Source organism: Megalobrama amblycephala, linkage group LG2, assembly GCF_018812025.1.
Source record: "Megalobrama amblycephala isolate DHTTF-2021 linkage group LG2, ASM1881202v1, whole genome shotgun sequence".
NCBI classification, from domain to species: domain Eukaryota; kingdom Metazoa; phylum Chordata; class Actinopteri; order Cypriniformes; family Xenocyprididae; genus Megalobrama; species Megalobrama amblycephala.
In genome coordinates this window covers 54,775,766-54,801,803 of record NC_063045.1, presented here as the reverse complement: position 1 = coordinate 54,801,803, position 26,038 = coordinate 54,775,766, and the positions used below count along the sequence as shown (strand labels likewise).

The window sequence follows — 26,038 nt, the reverse complement described above, 5'->3', positions numbered from 1 at the left end:
ATACTAGGTATATGCGGGTTGTGGTACTTGCAGAATAAAGGAAAGTTAATTTAGATTTAGTTAATTTAGTGATACATTTTTGATACAAGTGAAATAATTCCAAACAAATGTCTAAAAAATAAATTAATTAATTTGAAAACTAAATCCCTCTCTTCCCAGAGAGCATGAAGTAATCGGCCTAAGCTTGGCTGCTCTGCGGCTCAGACTCGGCATCAGCGCATGTTAACCGGGCCGATTGTGGCCCGCAGCTCGCTCTGGCATGTGTATATTTGTTAAGGCTGTAAAGCACTGGGCCGATTCTTGTTCACCGTAACTGGCTTGCCGCCCTGTGAGGCTGCTTAGTTTGCCTATATAGGCCGCACCAGCCCTGCTTGCACACAGTATGCGTACAGTTGTCAGCTAGTTATTTTAGTTTATAAAGTTTTAAATATGGATATTTTTCTTACAAAAACCCATCGCTTTGCTTCAGAAGGCCTTTAATAACGCACTGGAGCCGTATGGATTATTTTTATGGATGGATGCATTTTTTGGGCTTCAATAACCACCACACCTGTACTCAGTTCAGTTCCATCTGTGCATTGCTTTCATGTGTAAATACAAAGCAATAAGAAAATATAAAAACAAAATGCCTTAACTTTCGAACAGCATCAGAGAATCCTAAACTGGACTGAAGAACTTAATTGCATTTTAATTAATAAATAAAATAAATTAAAAATCAGATTTTTTTTTTTTTTTATTATTGTAAGTTACATCAGAGTGGGCGGGAGATGGGTTGGTCTGACTGATCCAGATACTGTATAAATGAAAGTAGAGCAGAACAAACTCCTAACAGGAGGAGCTTCACTCATGGCCTATGAGACAGAGGATCATGAGACTCAATACTGCTTTCCTGCCATCAACTCATCATGTATCAAGGGAAAACGCTCCAGTCATGAATACAATATCATGTATGTGTTTGTATCTTTGCTGTCAGCATGGACTGTGTTTCTGAACCTGCTGGTGATCATCTCCATCTCTCACTTCAAGAAGCTTCACACTCCAACAAACCTGATTATTCTCTCTCTGGCTGTTTCAGACCTGCTTATTGGACTTGTCATGCCCATAGAGGCCACCAGGCTGATAGGGATGTGTTGGGACTTTGGAGACACTATCTGTGGACTCTATTTAATATTTGTTTCAGTGCTTTTCTCAGCATCTCTTACTAATTTAGTTTTAATAGCTGTTGATCGTTACGTGGCTGTATGTCATCCTTTACTGTACCCACAGAAAATAACAATGACTAAAACGTTAACAAGCATCTGTCTGAGCTGGGTTTGCTCCTCAGCTTATAACACTGCCTTTGTAATTAATAGTGGATATACTGACACATCACAGAGAACAGATGTTATGATTTTCATCTGGAGAGTCATTGATCTGTTATTGGGTTTTATTTGTCCTTGTATCCTGATCATAATTTTATATTTGAGGATTTTCTATGTTGTACATCAGCAAGTGAAAGTTATAAACTCTCTAAAGGGTGGTAAATGTGTAATGGAAGGTTCAGTGAGGAGGAAATCTGAGAGTAAAGCTGCTCTGACATTAGGAATCATTGTAACAGTTTATCTGCTGTGCTGGATTCCGTACTATATCTGTTCTATATCAGTAACCTCTTCCACAACCATAAATGTTTTGACATGGGTTGTGTATGTTAACTCAGGTCTGAATCCTCTGGTCTATGCTTTATTTTATCCCTGGTTTAAAAAGACAGTTAAACACATCTTAACACTGAAAATATTTCAACCAGCATCTTCTCTTGTCAATATTTTTACAGAACATTAATTGTGATTAAACTGGTAAAGCTGTTATTCGTAAAGGATATGATTATCTTTGTAGGATTTATATTTGTAATTTACTCATGTATCTTATTAGTATGTACCTCATTTCAGAAAGTATGTTTGCTGCATTTTATGTTCTATTTTTTTTCCCTCAATATTCTCTTTATTAAGTTTATTACATTGGCACAACGAAAAATTCCAAATATGTAAACTATTTTACCTAGTAAACATCTTTCCACACACACTGAAATTAAGTGACGAAGTTATGAATTGTATTGAATTAGCTCATTAAATAAACTGAGCAAGCAGCATAAGTCCTTAATATACTGGAACACATGATACAGGTAGATGTTATGTGCTTTGTTTAATCACTTTTATCATTCATTTTGCATTTGTGTTATATTAGATCAAAAACACAATGGCAAATAGAGGACAATCACACAGAACTAAACTAAAAAAAGAAAGAAAGAAAGAAAGTCCTCTAACTTTCAACTGCTTTTATTTCCAGCAAATGTCCTACCCATATAAATATTGGTATAAACATAAAAAGATTCAACAAATGAGACATAAACTATTTTTACTGACTAAGTTTTAGTTAAACTAAACTAAGGTTTACTGACATTTGTGGTGTGGCCAGCTGCTGCTATGCCCCCTTGACCTGTAAATTAATATAGGCAATGTGCCTTACAAAACCACAATTGCTGAAAGGAAGGGAGCGCAGAATAAGGAAAGAAGCTGATCATACAGGATGTGTTAATGTTATTCAAAAACCACTACTGGGTCTTGACATGAAAACATTAACAGATATGTATATCTACAAGCTTACAGAATGCTGATAAAAACATTTGCATGCAAAGCCAAATCAAAGTAACAGGCAATCTACTGTATGATTTATGATTAAACTATTTATGACATTCCACAATAAATAAAACCATTAAATGCATTATATGAACTTACATGTTATCCATAAAAGTTATTATTTATCCTATGCACTTTTTATATTATACTACACTGCACTGCAAGTGTATTATTGGGAAATATTGTTTAGCCAGTGTCATATCCAGAGCCCAGATTCCTTATAGTTCCTTAAGGATTAGTCCACTTTCAAATAAAAATTTCCTGATCAGTTACTCACCCCCATGTCATCCAAGATGTTCATGTCTTTCTTTCTTCAGTCGAAAAGAAATTAAGGTTTTTGATGAAATCATTCCAGGATTTTTCCCCATATAGTGGACTTCAATGGAGTCCAAACAGTTGATGGTCAAAATTACAGTTTCAGTACAGCTTCAAAGAGCTCTACATGATCCCAGACGAGAAATAAGGGTCTTATCTAGAGAAACCATCGCTCATTTTCTTTTTTTTAAAAAAAAAAAAATATATAAATTTTATACGTTTTAACCATAAATACTCATCTTGAACTAGCTCTCTTCTTCTTGTCTATTTGAATTACGGCAGTGTAGACACTGCTAAGTGTATTACTGCCCTCCACAGGTTAAAGTTTGAACTAAATGTTAAATACTTGCACTAGAATATTGTATATAACAATTAGTTCAAACTTTGACCTGTGGAGGGCAGTAATACACTTAGCAGTGTCTATACTGCCGTAATTCAAATAGACAAGAAGAAGAGAGCTAGTTCAAGATGAGCATGTATGGTTAAAATGTACAAAATTTATATTTATTATTTTTTTTTTTTAGAAAATGAGTGATGGTTTCTCTAGATAAGACCCTTATTTCTTGTCTGGGATCGCTGTAAATTGTAATTTTAACCTTCAACCATCTGACCATTAAAGTCCACTATATGGAAAATAATCCTGGAATGTTTTCATCAAAAACCTTGATTTCTTTTTGACTGAAGAAAGAAAGGCATGAACATCTTGGATGACATGGGGTGAGTAAATTATCAGGAAAATACTTTATTCACAGAATATAGACAACACAAGCTGTTTTTGCTGAATCATGGAAACGAAGCATCATCACTTTATGAAACAGCATGTAAGCTATTAATACATGTCCTCATCCACACTAGACACTAGAGAATTAATGCTGCATGTATACAAGTATAAACATCTACTGTCATACAACAACACAAGGACAACTTCTCTAAGTCTAATGCGGCCGTATCATCGATCTGCGGCGGAAGAGTAACCCCTGACCCAACGCATGACGCAATAACAAACATGGAAGCACAGAGGACAGAGCAAAACAAAACACCGGTCATGAATTAGAAGTCTAAAATAATATTGGAAGTCTTCAGAATATTGGATGTGTCAGGATATTTATTAAAATATCTCCGATTGTGTTTGTCTAAAGGAAGAAGATAGTCATACACACCTAGGATGGCTTGAGGGTGAGTAAATCATGGGATTTATTTTCATTTTTGGGTGAATTAACCCTTTTAAGGTTTCGTTCACAGAACGGCTTAGATGAACAGAAATGACAATGGTGAGAAAACAGTAGTTAAGAAAGCATGTGATTATAGGGATGTGGATATGTTTGCACGAGATCTGGAATTCATCACCCCAGTCAAGTCACGTTTATTTATACCACTTTGCACAATGTATTGAATGTGGATGAAAGCACTTTCTTCAGCTCATACTGGTTGGTATCGCTCACTGCCATTATAAAGCTTGGATGCGTCTGGATATTTTTTTATATATCTCCCATTGTGTTCATCAGAAAGAAGAAAGTCATATAGACCTAGGATGGCTTGAGGGTGAGTAAAACTGGGGCTAATTTTCATTTCAAAGTGAACTACTCCTTTAAAGATGAATAGACTGAATTGCTTCAGAAACTGACATCTGTAGGGTGTTTCAAACCAAGTAGTCCAGTTCAGCATTCATTGCGGAATACATTTCATAAATGGCATCTACATTTGCAGTGAAGTTTATCAAGAACTGGCGAATTTTTGCTAAGCATTCCTCCTCTGCAACTTCTTGATCCTTGGATAAAGCTTTAAGAAAATCTGACCTGCACGGTGCAGCAAATTGGGCAGCCTACAGCAAAACCAAACAAAATACTGTGTAAGCAATCATTGTCTTAATACAAAAGCCATACCTTATTAGATGACCCATATTTTTCGACTAATTAAATTCCATGCCTTTTTCAGTTGTTTATGATCACTGGATTTTTAAAAGTATATTTACTGAGTATGTTCAAGATAATTTCCTTGACAAGATTTTCCAGGTCCCATAAACATGCAAAACAAAATGACTTGCCCATCTTGCCATACACACATAGCTACAGAAAACACTCACCTTGAAAACCTTCTGGACGATCCAGCCGTGGTACCTCTTGAGGGCTTGGTCATAAGCTTTAGTGATATTGATGCGAATAAGATTGGGATTGTCCTCATCTCTCTCCCCATCCGCTAGACTTTGCAGTAAAACCTGAATGAACCGCAGACCTCTGAGGAAAACACTGGTGATATTGTCAAACAATTTATGAAAAATCAGAAATTGTACATCCATAGTACCCCTTAAACAGGCAAGAGTGGAAAATGATAAGCAAAAAATATTTTCATGTCATTTTTTATATCATCTGAGCTTAAGTAAAACATATCCAAAAGAATTTTTGAAATATTTGATATATTTTGGATTTTATGAGTTGTGACTCCCAGGTCACGTTGCCTGATTAGGGTATAAAAAAAGGACCAAGTCATTAATCTGTTAACTGTTACTGGCCTACTTGCGACTGCATGCTTAAAACAATTATATCCTATACTTTCCCTGATGTAATGTTGACAAATTATATATCATTCAAAAGCTTACGAACTCAAGATTCAGCCTGTGAAAACCATTTTGAAATCGGACCTTGCTTTACCATAAAAATGGTACTTTAATTTCTTTTAGCAAGCTCCTCACCTAGTGGGTGGTGTCAGGTTTTGTATTACACAATTTATTTGAACTACTTTATAAAAAAAAACTTTTCTAATCTTGACAAAACACATATCATCGGAAAGTTCTGAGTCTCACGGTCTCATCTGCCAACTGTTTTTTGAAATTGAGACTGAAATGTATAAATTTGATACAGGAGAATGCATAAAAAAACACCCAGTGGCTATTTTTGGTACAACGCCTAAAAATCTCATGGGAAGTTACATTTTGTGATATCAAATTAAAATTTAGAACACAAATTGGTTAGACATATGACTTTGATTTGATAGTAATTTTAGAGTAAAAATTATTTTGTAAAATATACATTTTATATAAAATATTTACAGTACAGTCCAAAAGTTTGGAACCACTAAGATTTTTAATGTTTTTAAAAGAAGTTTCATCTGCTCACCAAGGCTACATTTATTTAATTAAAAATACAGTAAAAAACAGTAATATTGTGAAATATTATTACAATTTAAAATAACTGTGTACTATTTAAATATATTTGACAAAGTAATTTATTCCTGTGATGCAAAGCTGAATTTTCAGCATCATTACTCCAGTCTTCAGTGTCACATGATCCTTCAGAAATCATTCTAATATGCTGATCTGCTGCTCAATAAACATTTATGATTATTTTCAATGTTGAAAACAGTTGTGTACTTTTTTTTCAGGATTCCTTGATGAATAGAAAGTTCAAAAGAACAGCATTTATCTGAAATATAAAGCTTCTGTAGCATTACCGTTCAAAAGTTTGGGGTCAGTAAGAATTTTTATTTTTATTTTTTTGAAAAGAAATTAAAGAAATGAATACTTTTATTCAGCAAGGATGCATTAAATCAATCAAAAGTGGCAGTAAAGACATTTATAATGTTACAAAAGATTAGATTTCAGATAAACACTGTTCTTTTGAACTTTCTATTCATCAAATAATCCTGAAAAAAAATATTGTACACAAATATTTTGTACAATTGTACACATTAAATGTTTCTTGAGCAGCAGATCAGCATATTAGAATGATTTCTGAAGGATCATGTGACACTGAAGACTGGAGTAACGATGCTGAAAATTCAGCTTTGCCATCACAGGAATAAATTACTTTGTGAAATATATTCAAATAGAAAACAGTTATTTTAAATTGTAATAATATTTCACAATATTACTGTTTTTTACTGTATTTTTAATTAAATAAATGTAGCCTTGGTGAGCCGACGAAACTTCTTTTAAGAACATTAAAAATCTTAGTGGTTCCAAACTTTTGGACTGTACTGTAGAGTACATTTGATTTACAGTAAATGTAATCATTTTTTAAAAAAAAAACAAGACCAAACTTATGTCTATATTCCAAAACATTCTTAAATTACAACCATTTGTAGTGTAGTGTTACGTATATTCTCAAAAAGGGGAGCAACAGTTTTTTTAATATGGTTACCTTAGACTTTTCCACTCTTAGGGTTAATCCCTTTTTTATACCCTAAACAGGCAACGTGACTCAGGAGTCACATACATTTCAAAACGTGCTAAATAACAACATAAACAACATATGACAAAAAAATTTTCTTCAGCACCCTAAGACATTGTTCAGAATTAATGTTAGCAGTAATATAATTTTTTCCCCAAAAGAAAAGTAAGTTTAATATATAATTATCTACTTCAAAATCTGAATGTTCTCCACAACTGGCAGCCATGTTGGATTTAGATCAGGCTGATTAATAGATCACTGAAAACTTGAAGCAAATCATGTGACCAGCATACTTGAGACAGACCAGGCATTGATAAATGATAAAAGGATTTAATAAAAAAATTGTTCTTATGCCCCAAAAAAGACAATAAAAACTATGTGACTCGTGAGTCACGTTGCCTGATTTAGGGGTACAGTATATTTCTATTAGAGCTGCACAATTAATGGTTACAGACACTCATGTGATCTTTTTCCCAAATGATGATTCACGATCCATAACTTTAGGTGCGTTCACGTCATGTCGAAACTGCTGTAATTATGCGATTTCAACTTAAAAAGCGTTCACGTCCTCATAAACTCAGGATTTTATAAGAGTTTCGATTTGTACCACCTGACCGCTGCAAATTATTTTTGTCATTGATAGTGTTGGCCGAGACAACCATTGCTAGTGTAGGAGCTGTCACAGAAATAATTTTCCTTCAGAATAAATGAGATTCTCAATGTATTTAGAATTGTGCAGCTCTAGTTTCTATTAATGTGATTTGTTGTTAATATTGGACATTATTTTTTTAAGATATAAAATCAGACAAATCAAAAGACATGCAGAAAATGTGACTAAGTGAACAACTTACCTCTTTAACCACATAAGTGCCAACGTGGCTCCAACTTTAGGCCACTCTGAGCCATGGATGCTTTTCTCAACTAACAGTATCTGCTGAAGAGTCTCATACTTCACTGGATCGGAGTCATAGACAGCTTTAATTTTCTTGTGAGAATTGGGAAGAATTCAGAACACTCTTCAAAACATTTTCAAAGGCATTTGATATAGAAAGTATCCTTAAAAAATGACCAATGAACACATACATGTAGCTAAGCCCTTCGACTTACTGTGATGTTTCCATTTATGTCAGCCTTAATTGGTGCAAAAACCTTAGAACCAAGGCAATCTGAAAAGTAATTTTGTGATACACATTACAACATTATAAAATTTTTTATAAATGTTGTCGTATATATATATATATATATATATATATATATATTTATATATATATATATATATATATATATATATATGTGTGTATATATATATATATATATATATATACATACACATATATACATACACCGCGTTCCAAATTATTATGCAAGTGACATATCAGTAAGATTTCAGTAGAATAAACATTTAGATTTTAGTTTTTCTAAGAAAATGTTTGTTTGTTTATTTATCCATGTCTTTTTAGATAACTGGTATCAATCTCAGACAAAATAATTTGCCAGGTCTACGGAAACCCTACTTAAAGGTTGTTCCACATTATTAAGCAAGCCACAGTTCTCATGCAATATGGGGAGGAAGAAAGATCTTTCTGAAGATGAAAAGCATGAAATGGTGCAATGTTGTGCAAAAGGCATGAAAACAACTAATATTTTGTGAAAACTGAATGGAGATTATCAATTTATCATAAGATTTGTGAGTGATTAGAACACAGCAGAACTCGGTCAGATAAAGGCTTATTAATAGGGGTGTGACGAGATCTCGTCGAGGCGAAAAGTAGTCTCGTGATGTTGCCATGACAGAGTATTAGGATGATTAGGAAAGAATATGCCACTGCTACATTTACATTACGCCTCCACTGTCCTTTTGCTATGTGTTTAAATAAAAAACATTTAAGTAAGTTGGATAACGGTCGCCGCCGCTCCATATTTAAAGAGTACGCGCGATCGCTGAAAGTGAAAGTAAACGCGCGCGCACGCGCGCATTCAAACGCGATTTCAATACCCCGCATTTTGAAAGCGGCTCCCTGATGAATGCATAGATCTCTCAATATGAAAACTACTTTAGGCTGGGCAGTGTAGTTGTAACCATCTCTTAGCTCTGTATCAAAGAAAAAGTTGGTCTTATTTGCACTTTGAATATTGAGAGAGTGCGATTATGGTTTCAACTTGTAAAGTGTTACCATAAAAATGAATAAGTTTTCTCTTAATCTTATTAAGCACAAACAGTAAGGTTTCATTTGTTGACATTAGTTAATGCACTGTGAACTATCATGAACTAACAATGAATGACTATTTTATTAACTAACATAAACAAAGATGAATAAATACTGTAGCAAATATATTGCGCATTGTTAGTTGATGTTGGTTAATATGTTAATGTTAATAAATGAGACCTTATTGTAAAGTGTTACCATTTTTATTAATGTTCAAGAGTTCAATGTAAAGGAGTTCAGTTAGGAGGTCAAAAGTTGTAGAAGCTCATAAATCATGTACAGTAAGGTCTGAAGAGACTGAAATCATACAGAAGAGAAGTCAGTCAGTTGAGTTTGTGGCAAAACCTTTTACAGTACTTGAGTATTGTTGTCTTTTACTGCATATGATAATTCATATTCAGAAAGTAGAACTGAATGACATTCATTATAAGATGATTAGTTAAAACATTTCAAATACACCTGCAGAATATTTTTTCTAGTCATGTATTTCGCCATTGAGGATTTCTTAAAAATAGTGTGTAAAAATCTTGTCTCGTCTCGTGAGCTCAATCTCGAGTCTCGTCTCGTCTCGTGAGATACCCGTCTCGTCACACCCCTACTTATTAATGAAAGTTCCTGTCAAAAAAATTAATTGTATTAAAAGGGCAGCTATAAAAAAGACATGGATAAATAAACAAACATACATTTTCTTAGAAAAACTAAAATATGTTTATTCTACTGAAATCTTACTGATATGTCACTTGCATAATATATATTATAATTATTATTAGTTAAACAGCTATTTTGAAATGCTGTATAGGTACCAAGAAAGTTGTAGCCATCTGGGAAACATTTAATTTATTCTAAATGGTTCATCCTGTAAATCTATAATAAACTATTTATACTGTACTAGCTAGGATACTAAATCTATAACTAGACAGGCCTAGAATAAAATACTATGAAATATAGCAAACGTTAAACAACAGGAACTCAATAAAACAACACTTGTACCCACATTTTGATCACTTCAGGAGGAATTTTTGCCCAAGTTAATGTTTGACCCTGGAACACAGTGATAAAAGCGCATGATAATTTGGCACCACCTTGTGGTTAAATGAGGTATTGTAACCGACCTGGGTGAAGATTATCAGTTCTGTCCAGTGTATTCAATGTTTAATGACCTCATTGTAGTTTATTACACAGGTTTGGACAATTCAGTCATTAAAAAGTCAAACTGAAATGTCAAATGTGAAAAGCAATGGCAGATTTCATGTCCAAAATCGCTTTCATTGTTCCCTAGTGTTATTGTTTCTATTTAAAATCAACTTCGGTACTTAAGATGCTATTTCTTATGCGCGTACACATATATATATATATATATATATATATATATATATTTACAATAGAAACTTACTATATTCTATATTCTATAATTCTATAATTAAGTCGCGACTCACCGAAAAAAGGTGGCAGATGGGAAACTGACTCCAGAAATGTTTTCGTAGCGATCTCGTTGTTGTCTGGCAGCGGCGCAAACTGCTGATCGAGCAAAAGTGCCATTACAAAACATGTAAATAATGCTAACAGCTAAAATATTGTGGCTTTTTTTAATTTTCAAAGGGCGTTTCTAATTTAAACTCATCCAGAATGTCGTGAGAGAAAAAAATCAACAGGTGAGGGTGGAGAGCCACTGACAAATTGACCGACTGAACCGAAGTGAGTTCAGTCAGTCACCGCTGTGAGGCCGTTAATAAATCATGACAGCATTTTAAATATCCGTCCTTACTGACAAATGGCATGCAGCGTGCTATACATGTTTTTAAATCATTCAATGGGTTATATCCCGTTATATATAGGCTATAAATACTTAAAACCTTACATAAAGACCTTGTGAAAAACTTATATTAATAAAGAACAGAGCAGCTTAAAGGGATAGCCACTGAATCGAAACAAAAGATTCACAAAGCTTTGAAGCTTCATGAAGCAGTGTTTTGAAATCGCCCTTCACTATATTGTTGAATAAATATTTTGCTATTTTGGCGCACAAAAAGTATTCTTGTTGCTTTGTAATATTAAGGTTGAAGCACTGTAGTCACATGAACCGTTTTAAATATGTTTTTAGTATCTTTCTGGGCATTGAAAAGGGGAGTGTTATTGCTGGCGATGCAGGCCTCACTGAGCCATCGGATTTTATTAAAAATATCTTAATTTGTGTTCCGAAGATGAACGAAGGTCTTACTGGTGTGGAACGACATGAAGGTGAGTAATTTATGACATAATTTTCATTTTTGGGTGAACTAACCCTTTAAGTTTGGATGTCATTCTACAGTATGGGAGACTACAATTATGTCATGCAAATAATTAATGAACATGCATTTAAAAAAAAAAAAAAAATGACAAGCTGTAGCTTGAGTACAGTTAAAATTTATTATATTTAATAACAAGACTTTCAGTGAAGCAGCATCAACTGCATGATGCATATCCCATATGAAGGCCAATGTGAGTGTAACCTTCCAAATTGAGCAGGTTAAGTGCATGTGTGTACACATCCACCAGCTACTGGAGCAGGAAATATGACAAACTCGCACCAGATTAGTTGCATACATAATTGACAACTAGCAGCTTACATATATAACTTGTATATAAATATCATACATTGTACTGAATAATACAAAGCGATACCACATAATACCGGAATCACTTACACAGCAGCTGGTGGCCGTTAGGCAATTGTTTGTGTTATTTGTATTATTTCAGACGAGGCAGCACATGAACACATCCTTTGGACGCACAAGGTAACACAAGAGCATCCCTAAAACATCAGACAGAGTCAATTCATAGCAAAAGGATTTCGTTTTGCAGTTTTCTATGAATAAACTCTGGCATTCTCTGATGACCTGGATGAATGATAACTTTCACACACATGCCTGGGATTAAGCTGCAAAGACTGCAAATGAATAAAAACTATTAATGGTGAAAATAAACAACATGACGTTTTAAAATCATGAGCAGAGGGCGACATGTCTGCATGTGTAAGGGACTATATATATATTTAAGTGTATAATAGACACCCAAGCATACACATGAATGAGGTATAACAGCTCACATACTAAAGCACTCCATAATAAGACTATACACTCTGAATACTTAATATAATGGCAACACCAGGACGGGTAAGGTAGGATTTTGCAGCGAGGCTAAAGGTATTTATTGCACAAGAAATGAGGCATTGTGTTACCTGACATCTACATCACGGTCACATTTTTGAGTGAGCTGGTTTTCGAGACAAAGAAATACTTACTACACCAGCTGAATTTCAGCAATAATAGCTGTTTATGATTTTCAGTTTTGTCTCACTTAAACTTTGTACGTGGTATATTTGAAATGTGCAGGTAGGAAATGTGTAAAGGCCTTGTTCTGTTTATCCACAAACAGGAGCAATACAGATAAAACATCAGTTAATTAGCACCATGGGAAGCAACACAAATATTAGTTTACATTTAAAAAACGGCACCGTAAAGCTCGGAAAAAAAAAAATAATACAAATCAGGCCGCTGATTATCAAGGCTTAGTGCCTTGAAAGTTATGTTAGTGTATGTATGCATAAATGTCAAAATAAAAAAAAGTTTGATCAATAATACTGGACAAGATAATAGCAAATATAAGTGTACATGGTGAAAGGCGCTCAGATGCTTGTACTGTAACTCAGTTACTGTCTTTGGTAGTCACAGTAACTAGCTGTTTAGCCGCCTTGGCAATGTCGTAGGCACACTGAATAACTTGCTGGGAATCGTGCGGTGTGGCCTTCTGACATTCGCCCTGCAGACGGCTGGCACTGGAGGTCAAGAGGCGTAAGGAGCCGCGAACGGTCTCAGAGGATGGCCTCTGTAATTGGAGACAAATTCAGAGCCTTAATAAAGGATTAGTTCACTTCAAAATTACAATTTTTCAGATGATTTACTTCAGTCAAAAAGAAATTAAGGTTTTTGAGGAAAACATTCCAGGATTTTTCTCCATATAGTATACTTCACTGGGGTACAACAAGTTGAAGGTCCAAATTACAGTTTCAGTGCAGCTTCAAAGGACTCTACACAATCCCAGACGAGGAATAAGGGTCTTATATAGTGAAACAACATTTTTTATCCACAAATGTTTGTCTTGCACTGCTCTTAATTTCTTTTCAACTGAAGAAAGAAATACATAAACATCTTGGATGACATGAGGGTGAGTACATTTTAATTCTGAAGTGAACTAATCCTTTAACTGTTTAGTGCCAGGTGTGGATGCAGAAACAATAAATAAGAATATAAAAGGGTTATATTCTCCACTATGGCAAAGTTTCCTTATTGGCTGGAGGCTCACCTTAGGGAATAACGTAGCCATTTCCGTCACTGCTACAAGAATTCTCTCCGAACACAGGACGAAGCTTGGACAAAGAAAGATAATGGAAAAAGCATTTTTTCTGATTAGATTTAAAATTATAATTATTAAAATATTATGATTTTTAAAAATTCTTGATTATAAAAACTTGGAAAAAGAAATAGAACCAAATATGGCTCTAATCATCCACTATGACTCAACTCAGCCTCAAATAAAGAAAACAAAATTATTTACAAATCCAAAATTAAAACAAGGGTAAGAAAAGCAGTTTTTGATAACTGGTGGTTTGTAGTGGTAAAAACCACCCCCAACACCATAGCAACCACATGCGACTTGTTTTGCACTGTGAAAGGACAGCTGAAGTGCAGATCTGGATGCAGTGAAACGCTAACCTATGGTATCGTTCTCCCATGAATGCATAATGATCACCACTGACCTGAGACTGAATACCAGTGCAAGTTGAACAACAAAGAGACAGTGTTCAGAATATTGGATCCAAATGACTGTTCCTGATATCTTATGTGAATACTGAACATACTGCATGCAGTAAAGACACAAAACATGAGCCATTTGTGAATCTACACGTCTCCTTCCACCTTGGCCATGTGTTGTTATATCCCAGCTGTGCTGACACAATCCCATCACTTGCTTAACAGACAAAAGAGACACTGTGTCACCAGGGCTGGAGACTGGAGAATGGGTCCTTTCACCCGTTTCACAACCACTAAATCTACCAGGCTGTCGCCACACAAAAGCGAGACAAATTTTCTTACCTCTCATGTTTATTTTCCTGTGCAGCTCTGAGTAATTCCTGGATGTTCTTAGTGATCAGCTCTGTTTTGCTGATGACGTCCTCTGTGCACGGTAGAGTCGAGTCGCACTCGCCCTCAGACGGGTTTTCTGGTTGTGGCACTGTACCGTCGCCCGGCCAGCCACTCGCCCTGGAGAAGTTATTCAGTGTTGACCTGTGGGGAAGATGGAAAGCATTCACTGTTAAAAAAATAAATACATTCATATATAAGTTTCTGCAAACAACAAAAAGTGAAAAGACAAACCCTGATTCTTCCATCTCAATGTGGTTCAATGCATTATCATAGTCACTTTCTGGCATGCCGCTCTGGGCGTCTAAGGTAGATCCCTGTAACAGGAGTAGAGTCACAGTGAGCTTTCTGCTTAAACAAGGGAAACAACCTGTTACTGACAACTTGTGTGTACTCAAAGCTGGAAGACACAGCAAACAATCATGCTTTTGGTGTAGAATCAAAACATCAGCATAACAAGAGCTGTAAAGTAAGGCCAGAAACATACTTTGCGCTAGCAGTCAAACGCAGACGCTTGGCCAACACATCGTAAATACTTAACGTGTTCTCGCATTACCGATCCAGTAACAAACCCTCGAGACTCAAGGGGGCGATAGAGTTACCTTCAAACATCTGCCCTATTTAACTGCCCTGCTAGCTTTAAACATGTTAACAGTTTAAAGGGATAGTTCACCCCAAAATGAAAATTATCCTGTGATTTACTCACCCTCAAACCATCCTAAGTGTATATGACTATCTTCTCTCAAACAAACACAATCGGAGAGATGTTTAAAAATATCCTGGCTCTTCCAAGCTTTATAATGCCAGTGAATTGGGGGAGCCTGATTTTGAAGCCAAAAAAAGTGCTCCACATGGCTTTGGGGGGTTAATAAAGGCCTTCTGAACCAAAGCGATGCGTTTTTGTAAAAAAAATAAATAAATAAATAAAAATAGCCATGTTTAAAACTTTAACTATAATAACTAGCTTTCAGCAGATGACCGTGCACATCGATTTGCGGCAAAAGAGTAACCCCTGACCCGACGCATTACGTAATGCTGAACGCACAGAGGACAGAGCAAAACAAAACACCGGTCATGAATTATAAGTCTAAACTGAGAAATTTTAAAGAGAAATAACAGAGGATTTCAATACAAGAGAAGAGGAGCTTGAGTTTGTTGCCCGGCCCTATTTGTTTGAACCGCGAGAGGCGTCTAAGCTTATGCTACTCCTACATCCTATGTCATACATCACATCACATCTCGTGGCGACTTGCGTCGTATGCGTACAGTCTTCTGCTGGAAAACAGTTATTTTAGATTATGAAGTTTAAAGTCCCCGTGAACCAGAAGTTGCAAACGACTTTTCTCCAGTGTTGTGACGTATTTCCAAATGAAATGGAATATTGAATAGAGGGCAGTTTTATTTTAGCGCTCCTCCTCTCCATCACCAGCTCATAGCAGACTAATGGTTGCAGAGGAGTGGTTTAAGCGTTTTCAACCCAAGCCGTCGAACTGATGTCATTAGAGAAGGGGCACTGTTGCAGAGGTGAGGAGCATTTTCAGATTTTGATTAAATATTACGAAGCCAAACAATTTTTTTGACTTGGATTGACTTGCACGGATTAATTGTTCACCACAAAACTAGCAATTTGAGATAACAAAATAAATAAGGTAAATTTTGATTTCATGTGTACTTTAAGTTTAAATATGGATATTTCTCTTACAAAAACCCATCACTTCACTTCACAAGGCTCCCCGAAGCCGTGTGGAGTACTTTTACAATCGATGTATTTTTATTTTTATTGGCTTCAAAATCTGGCCCCCCAATCACTGCCATTATAAAGCTTATAAGAGCCAGGATATTTTTAAATAAATCTCCAATTGTATTTGTCTGAAAGAAAAAAGTCATATACACCTTGGATGGCTTGAGGAAGGCGAGTAAATCATGAGGTAATTTTCATGTTTAAGTGAACTATCCCTTTAACTAAATTTATCTTGCCCAACAAGATTCTCTTCAAACTCTTGCTCCACCAGAAAAGTCAAGGTCATGGGTTCAATTCTCAGGGCATGCATGAACTGAAAAAATGTATACCTTCAGTCACTTTGGATAAAAGCATCTGCCAAGATGCACAAAAAGCATGAATTACATTCTGATACATTTCAAACGATGGGCGATATCAAACTTGTGTAGCTAGAAGCGTTTGCATTCACGTACTTGCATAGAGTATGTTTCAGGTCTGAGATATCAGACAGCCAGTGACTGCTTCACACATCAAGCAGAGTGGTGAGTAATGTTAATGGCTGGTGTCTCTCGCTGTGTATACAGTTTAAAGTTAGTAGTCCAGCTGAGGAACATGTTGTCCATTAACTGGACAGATCTGAGGTTCATGCACTGAGTGAATGGGGACAGGTTGAAGATAAGCCCTTCCAACAGCCTGTTCACTGAGCAGGTACTTCACCCTTTGGGTTATCTCATCCCAGGACCAGGACAGAGTTGAAGGGAACGTGGGAAGGGATGAGAAGGCAGTCACCGAGGGACCCTTCCCAATCTAGAAAGGGTTCAGATTATGTTTTGAGTGGGCAAAGGGATTTTTTAAATTAAGAATGCACAAAAAGAGGGGCTATCAAATCATACCTGAAGTGATGATTCACTGGGTTACCAACTGAGTTAAAACCAAGGAAATAATGAAATGGGTGCAGCAAAACCAACTCCAGCTTTGGTTCGGTTTGTACTTACATTAGATGGCAGTGGTTGAAGAGTCAGGTTTGTGTCAGGGTGGACGGTCTCTCCTCTAGGGTGGTACTGCCTCAGACCAGAGCCAGTCTCATACATCGACATGGCCCTACACCCGCGTGGAGGTGCCCTGTGCGGGAGGTCCTGCGGCCTTGCCAAACTGTTAGGAGTCTGCCACTTCAGAGTGCTGTTCTCATTCTGGAGGGAGTTTAACTGAAACAAAGACACTAAGCAGAGTCAGACGCTTTAAGCTACGGCTGTGATGGAGGGTTGTAGTGCGATCTGACAGCTTACCTTGCTTTGCATGAGTCTCAACTCCTCACTAAGATGGCAGTTGACCTTGAGAAGCTGCTGGATCTTTGCTTCAGAGGCATTGAGGGCACTTTTCACTTCCATGAACTCTTGAACGGTGATCGGGCTGTCCGACAAGTCTGAGGACTCTGAGCTCTGATAGTATAGATCACAGTTAGATTTGATCCCACACACTATTACGTAAGCCTGTCACAATAATTACTATATTGAGTTATCACACCATATATGGACATGTTTAACCATTGCGCTTGTGTCTTTTGCAGCATCTGGTGCATCACATGGTGTTATAAACATGCAATGCTCAAGTTAAAAGAAGTTCAACTTTTAAAAAACACATCTCTAGAAAAAAATTTTGGCAGCACATATGGCATCTTGAGGCATCTGTGCCTTTGTTCATATGGACATATGACTGCTAGGTCAGTGTTTTTCAGCAAGTGTGCACTCCTCTTTACTGAGAAAAGAAGGTCAGGCAAAAATATGTAGATGGAAAGTCTCCACACAAGTGCCTTTTTGTTACTAGAGACACTTTAAAAGTCTAAAATGACATTGTCAAACTTGTCCTTTTATTCTGCTTGTTGTTACTTTGCACTTTTTGTTTACACTGATATATATATATATATATATATATATATATAAAATCAGTATATAATCATTGACATTACATGGTCTTAAAATGACTATAATATCATTAATCACAATTATTTCTGGGACAATATATCACACCAGGCCTGCTATTCCGCACCCAGAGAAGCTCAACAATGTACCTTGGTCCTCTCGTCTTTTCCAGATGTTGGTTCTTGCTCCGTATCCTCATCGGATGCCACACTGTCATAATCAGGCTGGTCCATCTCAGGACTTTCACAGCCATGACGGTTCCCAATGTCCTTCAGAATTAACTCCACATTATCTGGGCAGAAACAAAGGGTGGACGTTGAACTTCATGCATCATACAGTTCATGACAAACCCAAGACCTTTCACCACCTTTGACGTTATCTGGAGAATTTCCTTGCTGACGACGTTTGGCATCAGTTAAAATATCAATAACCAGAGTGGCAAACTCATGTGCGTTGAACCTTGCGAGCTTCTGACGTCCCTGCAACATAAATACCACAAACAGAGGGAAACTCAAACATTATCAAACCAGCTCAATCATTTTAAAAGGTGCGCGTGCATCTTTGTCAATGTACCTGATTCCTAGTGGAAGAATATTCAGGGTTGACCGGAAGGAAAGGTACCACCGTGGTGTCAGTTACCAAAGTGCTGTGGTTCTGAGTTGCAAGCCAGACTACAATAGCAAAAGAATGACACAATTAAAAATGTTAGGATAAAATCAGAGTTTGTACTTTGAGAGAAAAATAGAGAGACGCTATTACACTTCTCTAACCTGCATCCGTTTCTCTTCTGTCAACTTCATCATAAACGTCCATGGCTAGTTCTTCAAACTGATGATTACTGAGCTGAAAGCAGCACAGGGTCATTTTTCAAACAGCAAATTTTAGGTGTCAAAATAGATAGTGGAATGTTTGGAGAAAAACTAAGGTTCAACTTTACAAACACAGTCAACTACTGTACAACTTACAGACTGAAGCTTCTTCTTTGCTGCTTTGGCCAGTTCTGACAAGTCAAGACCGCTGTATTTAAAATAAAATGAAGAGAGCCATTATTATTATCTGATCATAACTTACTCTAGCAAGACAAGCAAGTGCCATTTCCATACTTACACATTTCTTATCCATATGAAGCCAGCAAATAAAACAAAATTATGCAATTAAGTATTTTAATTTAAAAACAGAATAAAAGACAGGCATGATACAAAAGAGAGCTTATCCTACCTGTCTGCTATTTGAGGAATTATAAAGTGTTGACCGTTTTTATGATCTGGAGAAGAAAAAAAAAAACATTTTCTTTTCAGGGTCTCAAATCTTTGAGGTACATGCTGTACTGTGTTATTACAGAGATACTGATGATTGACCTGGCTTTCTTCCACACAGGTAGAACGCTAGTCTGTCAGTCAGCTCAAATTGGATCTCCACCAGTCTGTCAGTGAGTTCCTGGTGTCCTGCCTGCCTATAGTGAGACATAACAGATAACAAAGAGATAAAGCGACGAGAATACTTTTTGTGCGCAAAAACAAAACAAAAATAATGACTTTATTCAACAATTTCCTCTCTAGCCTGTCATTCTCTTATGCAGTTTACATTGAAGACACATTGCAGCGCTTCCGTGTTTACGTCTGACCGCCAGCTCAGTATTGGCTGGCTCCTGCGTCAGCATCACACGCATGCGTCGTGGTGCTCATGTGAATAACAATAATGAGCCAGCATTCAGACATAAACATGGAAGCACTGCATCAACTGTGTAGGAGACTGACAGGGTAGAGACAAAATTGTTGAATAAAGTAGATATTTTTATTTTTGCACACAAAAAGTGTTCTCGTCACTTCACAACATTAAGGTTGAACCACTGTAGTCACGTTGACTATTGTTGTGTTCTGAAGATGAATGAAGGTCTTACGGTGTGGAACGACATGAGGGTGAGTAAGTAATGACAGAAATGTCATTTTGGGATGAACCAGCCCTTTAAAGATGACACTTGGCAGATTAATGCTGAAGTGAAAAAAGTTTTTTAAAAAGTTGAAAAACTTGAAAAAAAAAAAAAAAAAAAAAAAAAAAAAGTGAAAATTGTACAAATTATTATTTTGAATGGAGGTTCTCTATTAATAGAGGTTTTAATTAATTATTATATTTTCCAAAACACATTTTGCTCTGTGAGAAAAATCAAAGTCATAAATATAAACAAGCTGTGTTCCATATTTGAGTTTGATATCTCAAAAAAATGTGCTTCCAGTAAGAATTTGTTTGTGCGCAGTACCAAACGTTTCCACTAGATGGAATTTGTCTCCCATTAATTTCCAATACAGTCATTTTTGACCGCAAACAATACAAGTCTGACTACTTTTTTTCAAGACCATTTAACATTTTCGATTCATGTCTATGATTTTTTTTTTTTTGTTTTTGCCAAAACCTTTACCAAGTTCCGTACCATTCCAATGAAGTAAAAAAAACAAAAACAAAAAAAACATAAAAACTTCAAATGTTTTAGTCAAAAATGACCGCACGGCACCAGAGGGTTCGAACTGACCACCAAAATCTGCATCTCTCTTACCTGGCGTAGTCAATAGGAGTCTTCCCAGAGCTGTCTGGTGCTCCGGGATCTGCTCCATACACAGTGAGCAGCTCTGCCTGTAGCAGCTGGCCTGCTTTAGCTGCCACATGTAATGGAGTATTTCCTTTCTCCTGAAGAAAACGTTCATTGGAGTAATTCAGTCAGGGACAATAAAGTGTAACTCCTGCTATGGAGTGCATGGAATGAACAACAAAGAAAGCAAAACAATATCTTATTCCACCTTAGCGGTGGATCGACATGAATAATCTATACTGCCATGCAAAACACAGTATTTACACATTTGGTTAATATTATGTTCTGATATCAGGTATCTTATACTAAGATATGTCCTTTGATATGTCCAGTTTGGATATGCCCACAAGGCATTTTTTTTTATTTTATTTTTTTCCAGTTTCAGTGTTGGTATAGTTACCGTATCTAATATGTTGTTTAAACATTATATTAACTACATCAGAAAATTTAGAAATATCCTTATGGCTTTTGAAACTTACTGGATGGAAAAAGTTAGCCTGCGCTCCCAACGACAACAGCCTCAGACACGTTTCCAAATTGCCGGTTCGCACGCTAGAATGAAGTTGCTGAAAACAAGGGTGAATCCGTGGTTTATGATGTGGTTTTGGTCTCAAAGCCTCTGAAGACCACATCAGATGTAGATCTTCGACAGGCCTTATTTGAATCTTACTTTCATCTCAGAGGTTCTTGTCCAGTTAATACATTTTTTTAATCAAGTAACATTCTTACCTTGCTGAGGTCTTTGGCAGTGACACTATCATCTTCTCTACATGGCATTCGATGAACAAACGCCAGCATTTGATATTTAGCCTTTATGAAATCTGTTTTGTTGGGGCTGAGAGAGAAGTAAATGATAAAGCTTGTTTAAAGGTGCCCTAGAACGTTCTTTCACAAGATGTAATATAAGTCTAAGGTGTCCCCTGAATGTGTCTGAAGTTTCAGCTCAAAATACCCCATAGATTTTTTTTAGTTAATTTTTTTAACTGCCTATTTTGGGGCATCATTAACTATGCACCGATTCAGGCTGCGGCTCCTTTAAATCTTGTGCTCCCTGTCAGTTATTATTGCTCCATCTGCCATTTTTCGCTGTTGTCCTTGCTTGCTTACCTAGTCTGATGATTCAGCTGTGCACAGATCCAGACGTTAATACTGGCTTGTGTAATGCCTTGAACATGGGGCTGGCATATGCAAATATTAGGGGCGTACATATTAATGATCCCGACTGTTACATAACAGTCGGTGTTATGTTGAGATTCGCCTGTTTTCCTGAGGTCTTTTAAACAAATGACATTTACATAAGAAGAAGGGAAGCAATGGAGTTTGAAACTCAATATATGTCTTTTCCATGTACTGAACTCTTGTTATTCAACTATGCCAAGGTAAATTCAATTTTTGATTCTAGGGCACCTTTAAGCTAAGAGACTCAGTTGGTTATAAATGTCATGATATATGGGACTCACTGGACTCTATCCTGAGGATTGGCTTTGCGTTTTCCGCTCATGATGGAAGATGGATCCAGAAGACTGTGTTCCCAGATTGAATTTGCTCCATTATTGTACAGTGACTTCACCATCTGTGGATAAAAACAAACACTTCACCTCAACACAAAAAATGCTGCAATGGTGTTCTTGTGACTCCAACGTCAGCAAGACACATGAGAAGTGTCTAGACAGACGTGGCATCTTGCGCAATTAACCACAGACCTGAATTTATGATGTATGTTTTAATAAGACTTGTTTGGTTCCTCTGGTACAATTCAATATGCTGGACGTGATGTGATGACAATGAGCACATTTACATCCATGTTCTTAACCCGATTATGCTTAATAAGCCGACAATGCATGTGGTCATGTAAACACGTTAACCCGTTTTCCTTTATTGGAGTAAGGTCATAAATGGCTTAAGCATAAACCGATCCTTACTGCGGATTTAAGCACATCCAGACAGAGCAAGTGTTTCACAGTAGGGGAGGAGGAAATATTTTGCAAACTCCAACTCTTTCTTGACCCAAGAAATGATGCGTTCTTGTCTCGTGCAGCCAAAGTAGAAATTGTACCCTCAAAATGCTTATTAAAGCTAGATTTATTTAACATCACATCTCACATAAATGGAAAATTCAGAGTCAGATACATGAATGATTAAGTTTTGATCATCACTACTGGGGAATCACCAGATTTTTTAACAAAGTCATGTAAACTTGTGTTACAGGGTTATTGGTTTGCATCAAAACTAAGGGTGAGAGGAAAAAAAAAAAAAACAACAACAACAAAAAAAAAAAACCAATGCATCGCTATTCTCTCTCCAACATCAATTCTGAGAATTTCAGAATAAATTCGGAGCTTAGTTTCTAACTGCATGATTGCAAAGTAAGAAAGAAATTACACTATTTTACACCTCACAAGGAATAACAGTCAATTTTATAATGTATGCAGCCTTCAAATGCGATCGAAGTCATATTAAAGAGTCATGCGCGACCCACCTGAATGTTTCAGTAAATGATTTTTCATAAACTTCAGCAAGGTTTAAGTGAATTACAAGGATATTTGCAGGCTTCATTGTACAAAATATGCACTGTACAATGTGCTTGGAATGCAGTGGGCTTGTATATTAAAAATATGAAACCCACTGACAGAAGGCTGCTATCACCTGAGCAATTTCAAATGCTCAGGTGTACTTTATGAAGAGTGCTCGCGCACGCGGATGTGTGCGACTCCATGTAAGCGGTTATGTACTCAAAATGGTTTTATGATGAGAAATTTATGTAAACACAGTCAGTTATGTCTTAAAGGATTAAACAAGACAAAAACATCTTATATTTCAAAAGAGATCTGTACATTAGTGTAGCCTAATCAAACAACAGAGTAAAATCACTCACAGCTCTTGATGGTAAAATTTTTCATATTCTCTTAAATACTGAAAGCATTCTTTGTTTATTGCTTTATTATGTACTACTTGCTTTTATTGTTTTGAAGCTATATTAGTTCATGCATTTTAAATTCTTAACATACAATTGTTTTAATTTCATTTTTTAATTTATGACTGGCATATCGGTGTGTATGTAAACATGTTCATTATCTTGCAGTGTGGTTCAGGAGGCCGACAAAACGCAATGCCGAGAAGGGTAGAAATGCAGACCACTGTGTTCTATTTTTGTTTGAGGAACTGAAATACAAAGCCTCATTTCCTTTCAATGAACCTCAGAGGCAAGCAAAGAAAAGTAGCTTCACATCAGAGCATGCAGAATGGGTCTTCACCTGTAGCTGTGAAGGGGGCCACAAAGTGTGGGTCAGGTGCCGGACCTGAGAACTGTGGCGGCCCAGACCTCGGTGAATACTGCAGCATTCGTCGCAGATCAGAACTCCACGATTGATCGAGGCCCAACGAGGGTCTAAGAAAGAAAAAGAAAAGCTTTGTGATTTGATGAAGTATTGCACATGACGGTTACAAATTCCCCTCAAAAGACAGATCTTGACATTATTCATTCTTCCTTCTTACCAACCTACTGTCAAAACTTAAAAACTTGCCAAATCGATGACAAATGTAGAATCCTGAGCATGTGACTCCTTTGTACAAATGGCCAGATGTGCTAGTTTCCATGGAAGCACAAGATGGTCTCTATAGATCATTTTCAAATAATGCTGGAGAACATGATATTCATTGAAGCAAAGGAGGAACAGTAACCAATCTAATGCATTGTTAGCATAACAACCCAAAATTTTTACAAACATTCATTTTCAGGTGACAACAAACAGCATTTTAAGCTTAATAGTCAGATCAAATCCAAAATAAAGATGTAAATTAATGTAGATCATTTAGACCAGTTGGATTGCAAAAACAAAGCTACATAAATATAATGGTTTAAATAGTTAATAATTATTAATAAAAAAGTATAATTTGTGTGTATGTATTGCTGCGGATTATTTTTTATAGTTATTCTTGTATCAAAATATACAAAACAAATAACCAGTTCTCCATATTGATTATAGGAACACTTACAAATAAAAATAATGTGTAGATAATGGCTGTAAAAAAACTGAATATATAAAATTATGAATAAATAAATGAACAAGCACTTATTTCCTTATTGACAAATTATTTAAAGCATAAAATGCCACTGCTGTTAACATAAATTGGTCTATCACTAGATTTGATAATTTTCTTTGAGGAAAAAACAAGTTATTTAAATTCTATGTTTTATTATAATAACAATAACCGTTATGATAACAGAAACTAGGTATTTCGGTGGAAACTATGGTTACCATGGTATATTTTAGTAAGGTCTTCCCTTCTTAATGAATTAAAGATTTGAGCTTTACCTCACAGTAGATATTAAGAGACTACAGTTTATTGGTTGATCTGAATGTAAAAAAATAGTTTTTAAAAACAAGGGCCTGAACATCATCAGTTAGCGGTATTTTACAATGGGAATATCGGGATCGTCCTACAACCGCGTTATGTTTTATTCATACACTAATATCCGTGAGTATCTTTATCGTGTTTGCTTGAGAATAATCTCAAATAAATTCAGTTTATAAACATCTGTCTGAATAAAGCCCTACAAAATCTCATAGACACTGTCTGTTTGCGTTTGTTTCATGTTTGTTTTGTTTGTCTTACCGCACGCGCTGCAGTCTGCGCAGATCTCTCTGTTTCGCGTTCGAGTGGACATCATACAACTGCGTTACACGACAGTCTAAAACATTAATGTGATTAACACATAAATAAGGGATAGAGACAGATGTGGGGAGGACGTGTTTCCCTTGTTCCTCCTTGTTTGACGCCTTTTTTTACTTCCTGGAAGAGGAGGGGATCGGCAGTCATGGGCGGGTGTTCTTCAACATCACACTGCAGGCGAGCGACGCGACGCGACCAGCTAGAACCGACCGCGCCCATTTATCAACTGGCCAATAGCGTGCTGTTTGGTCGCGTCGTGTTGCTTTTCGTTTTACCTTTATGAGGGTATTTTAACTATATAAACACAAACGACAGAAAAGGAGGGAAATTCACTTTTCAAATATCTGTGGGATTTTTTTTCCCCTCGTAAATTTCTGACCCAAGGTTTAAAGATAAACATGCAAAACTACCCACCAACACTATTAAAGTGGTTGCAGGTTTAAAAGTAGAAAGGATTAACTTTTATACGCTAGACGTTTGTGTTTGAACTTCCTTTTTTTGCAGTAGCTCTGAATATATTTCTGTGGCATCCTGTCAAAGAGTATAGCATGGTGAAGTCCAACCCAGTAAAAACTCGTTGAAAAGACGTTTACATATTGTA

General features: G+C 36.3%; 3 protein-coding genes across 8 annotated transcripts; 1 reads left to right on the top strand and 2 right to left on the bottom strand.

The window, feature by feature from the left end:
• The first annotated feature begins 768 nt into the window (after positions 1 to 768).
• LOC125262931 (trace amine-associated receptor 13c-like) lies at positions 769 to 1,955 on the top strand. Its single transcript, XM_048181773.1, has one exon. It carries the CDS (start codon positions 802 to 804, stop codon positions 1,816 to 1,818), a length of 1,017 nt encoding a protein of 338 aa, XP_048037730.1. The 5' UTR covers positions 769 to 801; the 3' UTR covers positions 1,819 to 1,955.
• Positions 1,956 to 3,677: 1,722 nt separating this feature from the next.
• gltpb (glycolipid transfer protein b) lies at positions 3,678 to 11,282 on the bottom strand. The gene is made up of 5 exons (XM_048180983.1): positions 10,797 to 11,282; positions 8,261 to 8,319; positions 8,005 to 8,138; positions 5,071 to 5,221; positions 3,678 to 4,809 (listed from the first exon to the last, which is right to left on the bottom strand). Exons 1-5 carry the CDS (start codon positions 10,897 to 10,899, stop codon positions 4,627 to 4,629), a joined length of 630 nt encoding a protein of 209 aa, XP_048036940.1. The 5' UTR covers positions 10,900 to 11,282; the 3' UTR covers positions 3,678 to 4,626.
• A 465-nt stretch (positions 11,283 to 11,747) lies between these two features.
• Positions 11,748 to 25,622, bottom strand: git2b (G protein-coupled receptor kinase interacting ArfGAP 2b). 6 transcript variants are annotated; one of them, XM_048180977.1, is made up of 21 exons: positions 25,381 to 25,618; positions 24,018 to 24,151; positions 22,224 to 22,336; positions 21,493 to 21,598; positions 21,243 to 21,329; positions 20,731 to 20,861; positions 19,538 to 19,632; positions 19,398 to 19,443; positions 19,287 to 19,292; positions 19,145 to 19,196; positions 18,950 to 19,022; positions 18,753 to 18,850; positions 18,547 to 18,658; positions 18,329 to 18,471; positions 17,547 to 17,699; positions 17,256 to 17,465; positions 16,978 to 17,067; positions 14,775 to 14,857; positions 14,493 to 14,684; positions 13,702 to 13,765; positions 11,748 to 13,224 (listed from the first exon to the last, which is right to left on the bottom strand). In XM_048180977.1, the coding sequence occupies exons 1-21, from the start codon at positions 25,433 to 25,435 to the stop codon at positions 13,045 to 13,047; spliced, it is 2,223 nt and encodes a 740-aa protein (XP_048036934.1). In that variant the 5' UTR covers positions 25,436 to 25,618; the 3' UTR covers positions 11,748 to 13,044. The 6 variants fall into 6 exon arrangements, with proteins under 6 accessions (XP_048036934.1, XP_048036936.1, XP_048036935.1 ...); XM_048180979.1 differs by lacking the exon at positions 16,978 to 17,067 and having other exon boundaries at positions 25,381 to 25,617; XM_048180978.1 differs by lacking the exon at positions 19,287 to 19,292 and having other exon boundaries at positions 25,381 to 25,617.
• Positions 25,623 to 26,038: the final 416 nt, after the last annotated feature.

Coding starts and splice junctions, on each gene's coding strand:
- LOC125262931 (XM_048181773.1), top strand. CDS start 802: ATGAAAGTAGAGCAGAACAAACTCCTAACAGGAGGAGCTTCACTCATG.
- gltpb (XM_048180983.1), bottom strand. CDS start 10,899: ATGGCACTTTTGCTCGATCAGCAGTTTGCGCCGCTGCCAGACAACAAC. Junction 8,139..8,260: donor ACATAAATGGAAACATCACA/GTAAGTCGAAGG, acceptor AATTCTCACAAG/AAAATTAAAGCTGTCTATGA. Junction 4,810..5,070: donor TCGTCCAGAAGGTTTTCAAG/GTGAGTGTTTTC, acceptor GTTTTGCTGTAG/GCTGCCCAATTTGCTGCACC.
- git2b (XM_048180977.1), bottom strand. CDS start 25,435: ATGATGTCCACTCGAACGCGAAACAGAGAGATCTGCGCAGACTGCAGC. Junction 24,152..25,380: donor CGCAGACTGCAGCGCGTGCG/GTAAGACAAACA, acceptor TTTCTTTCTTAG/ACCCTCGTTGGGCCTCGATC. Junction 17,700..18,328: donor GAAAAGACGAGAGGACCAAG/GTACATTGTTGA, acceptor CTATACTATCAG/AGCTCAGAGTCCTCAGACTT.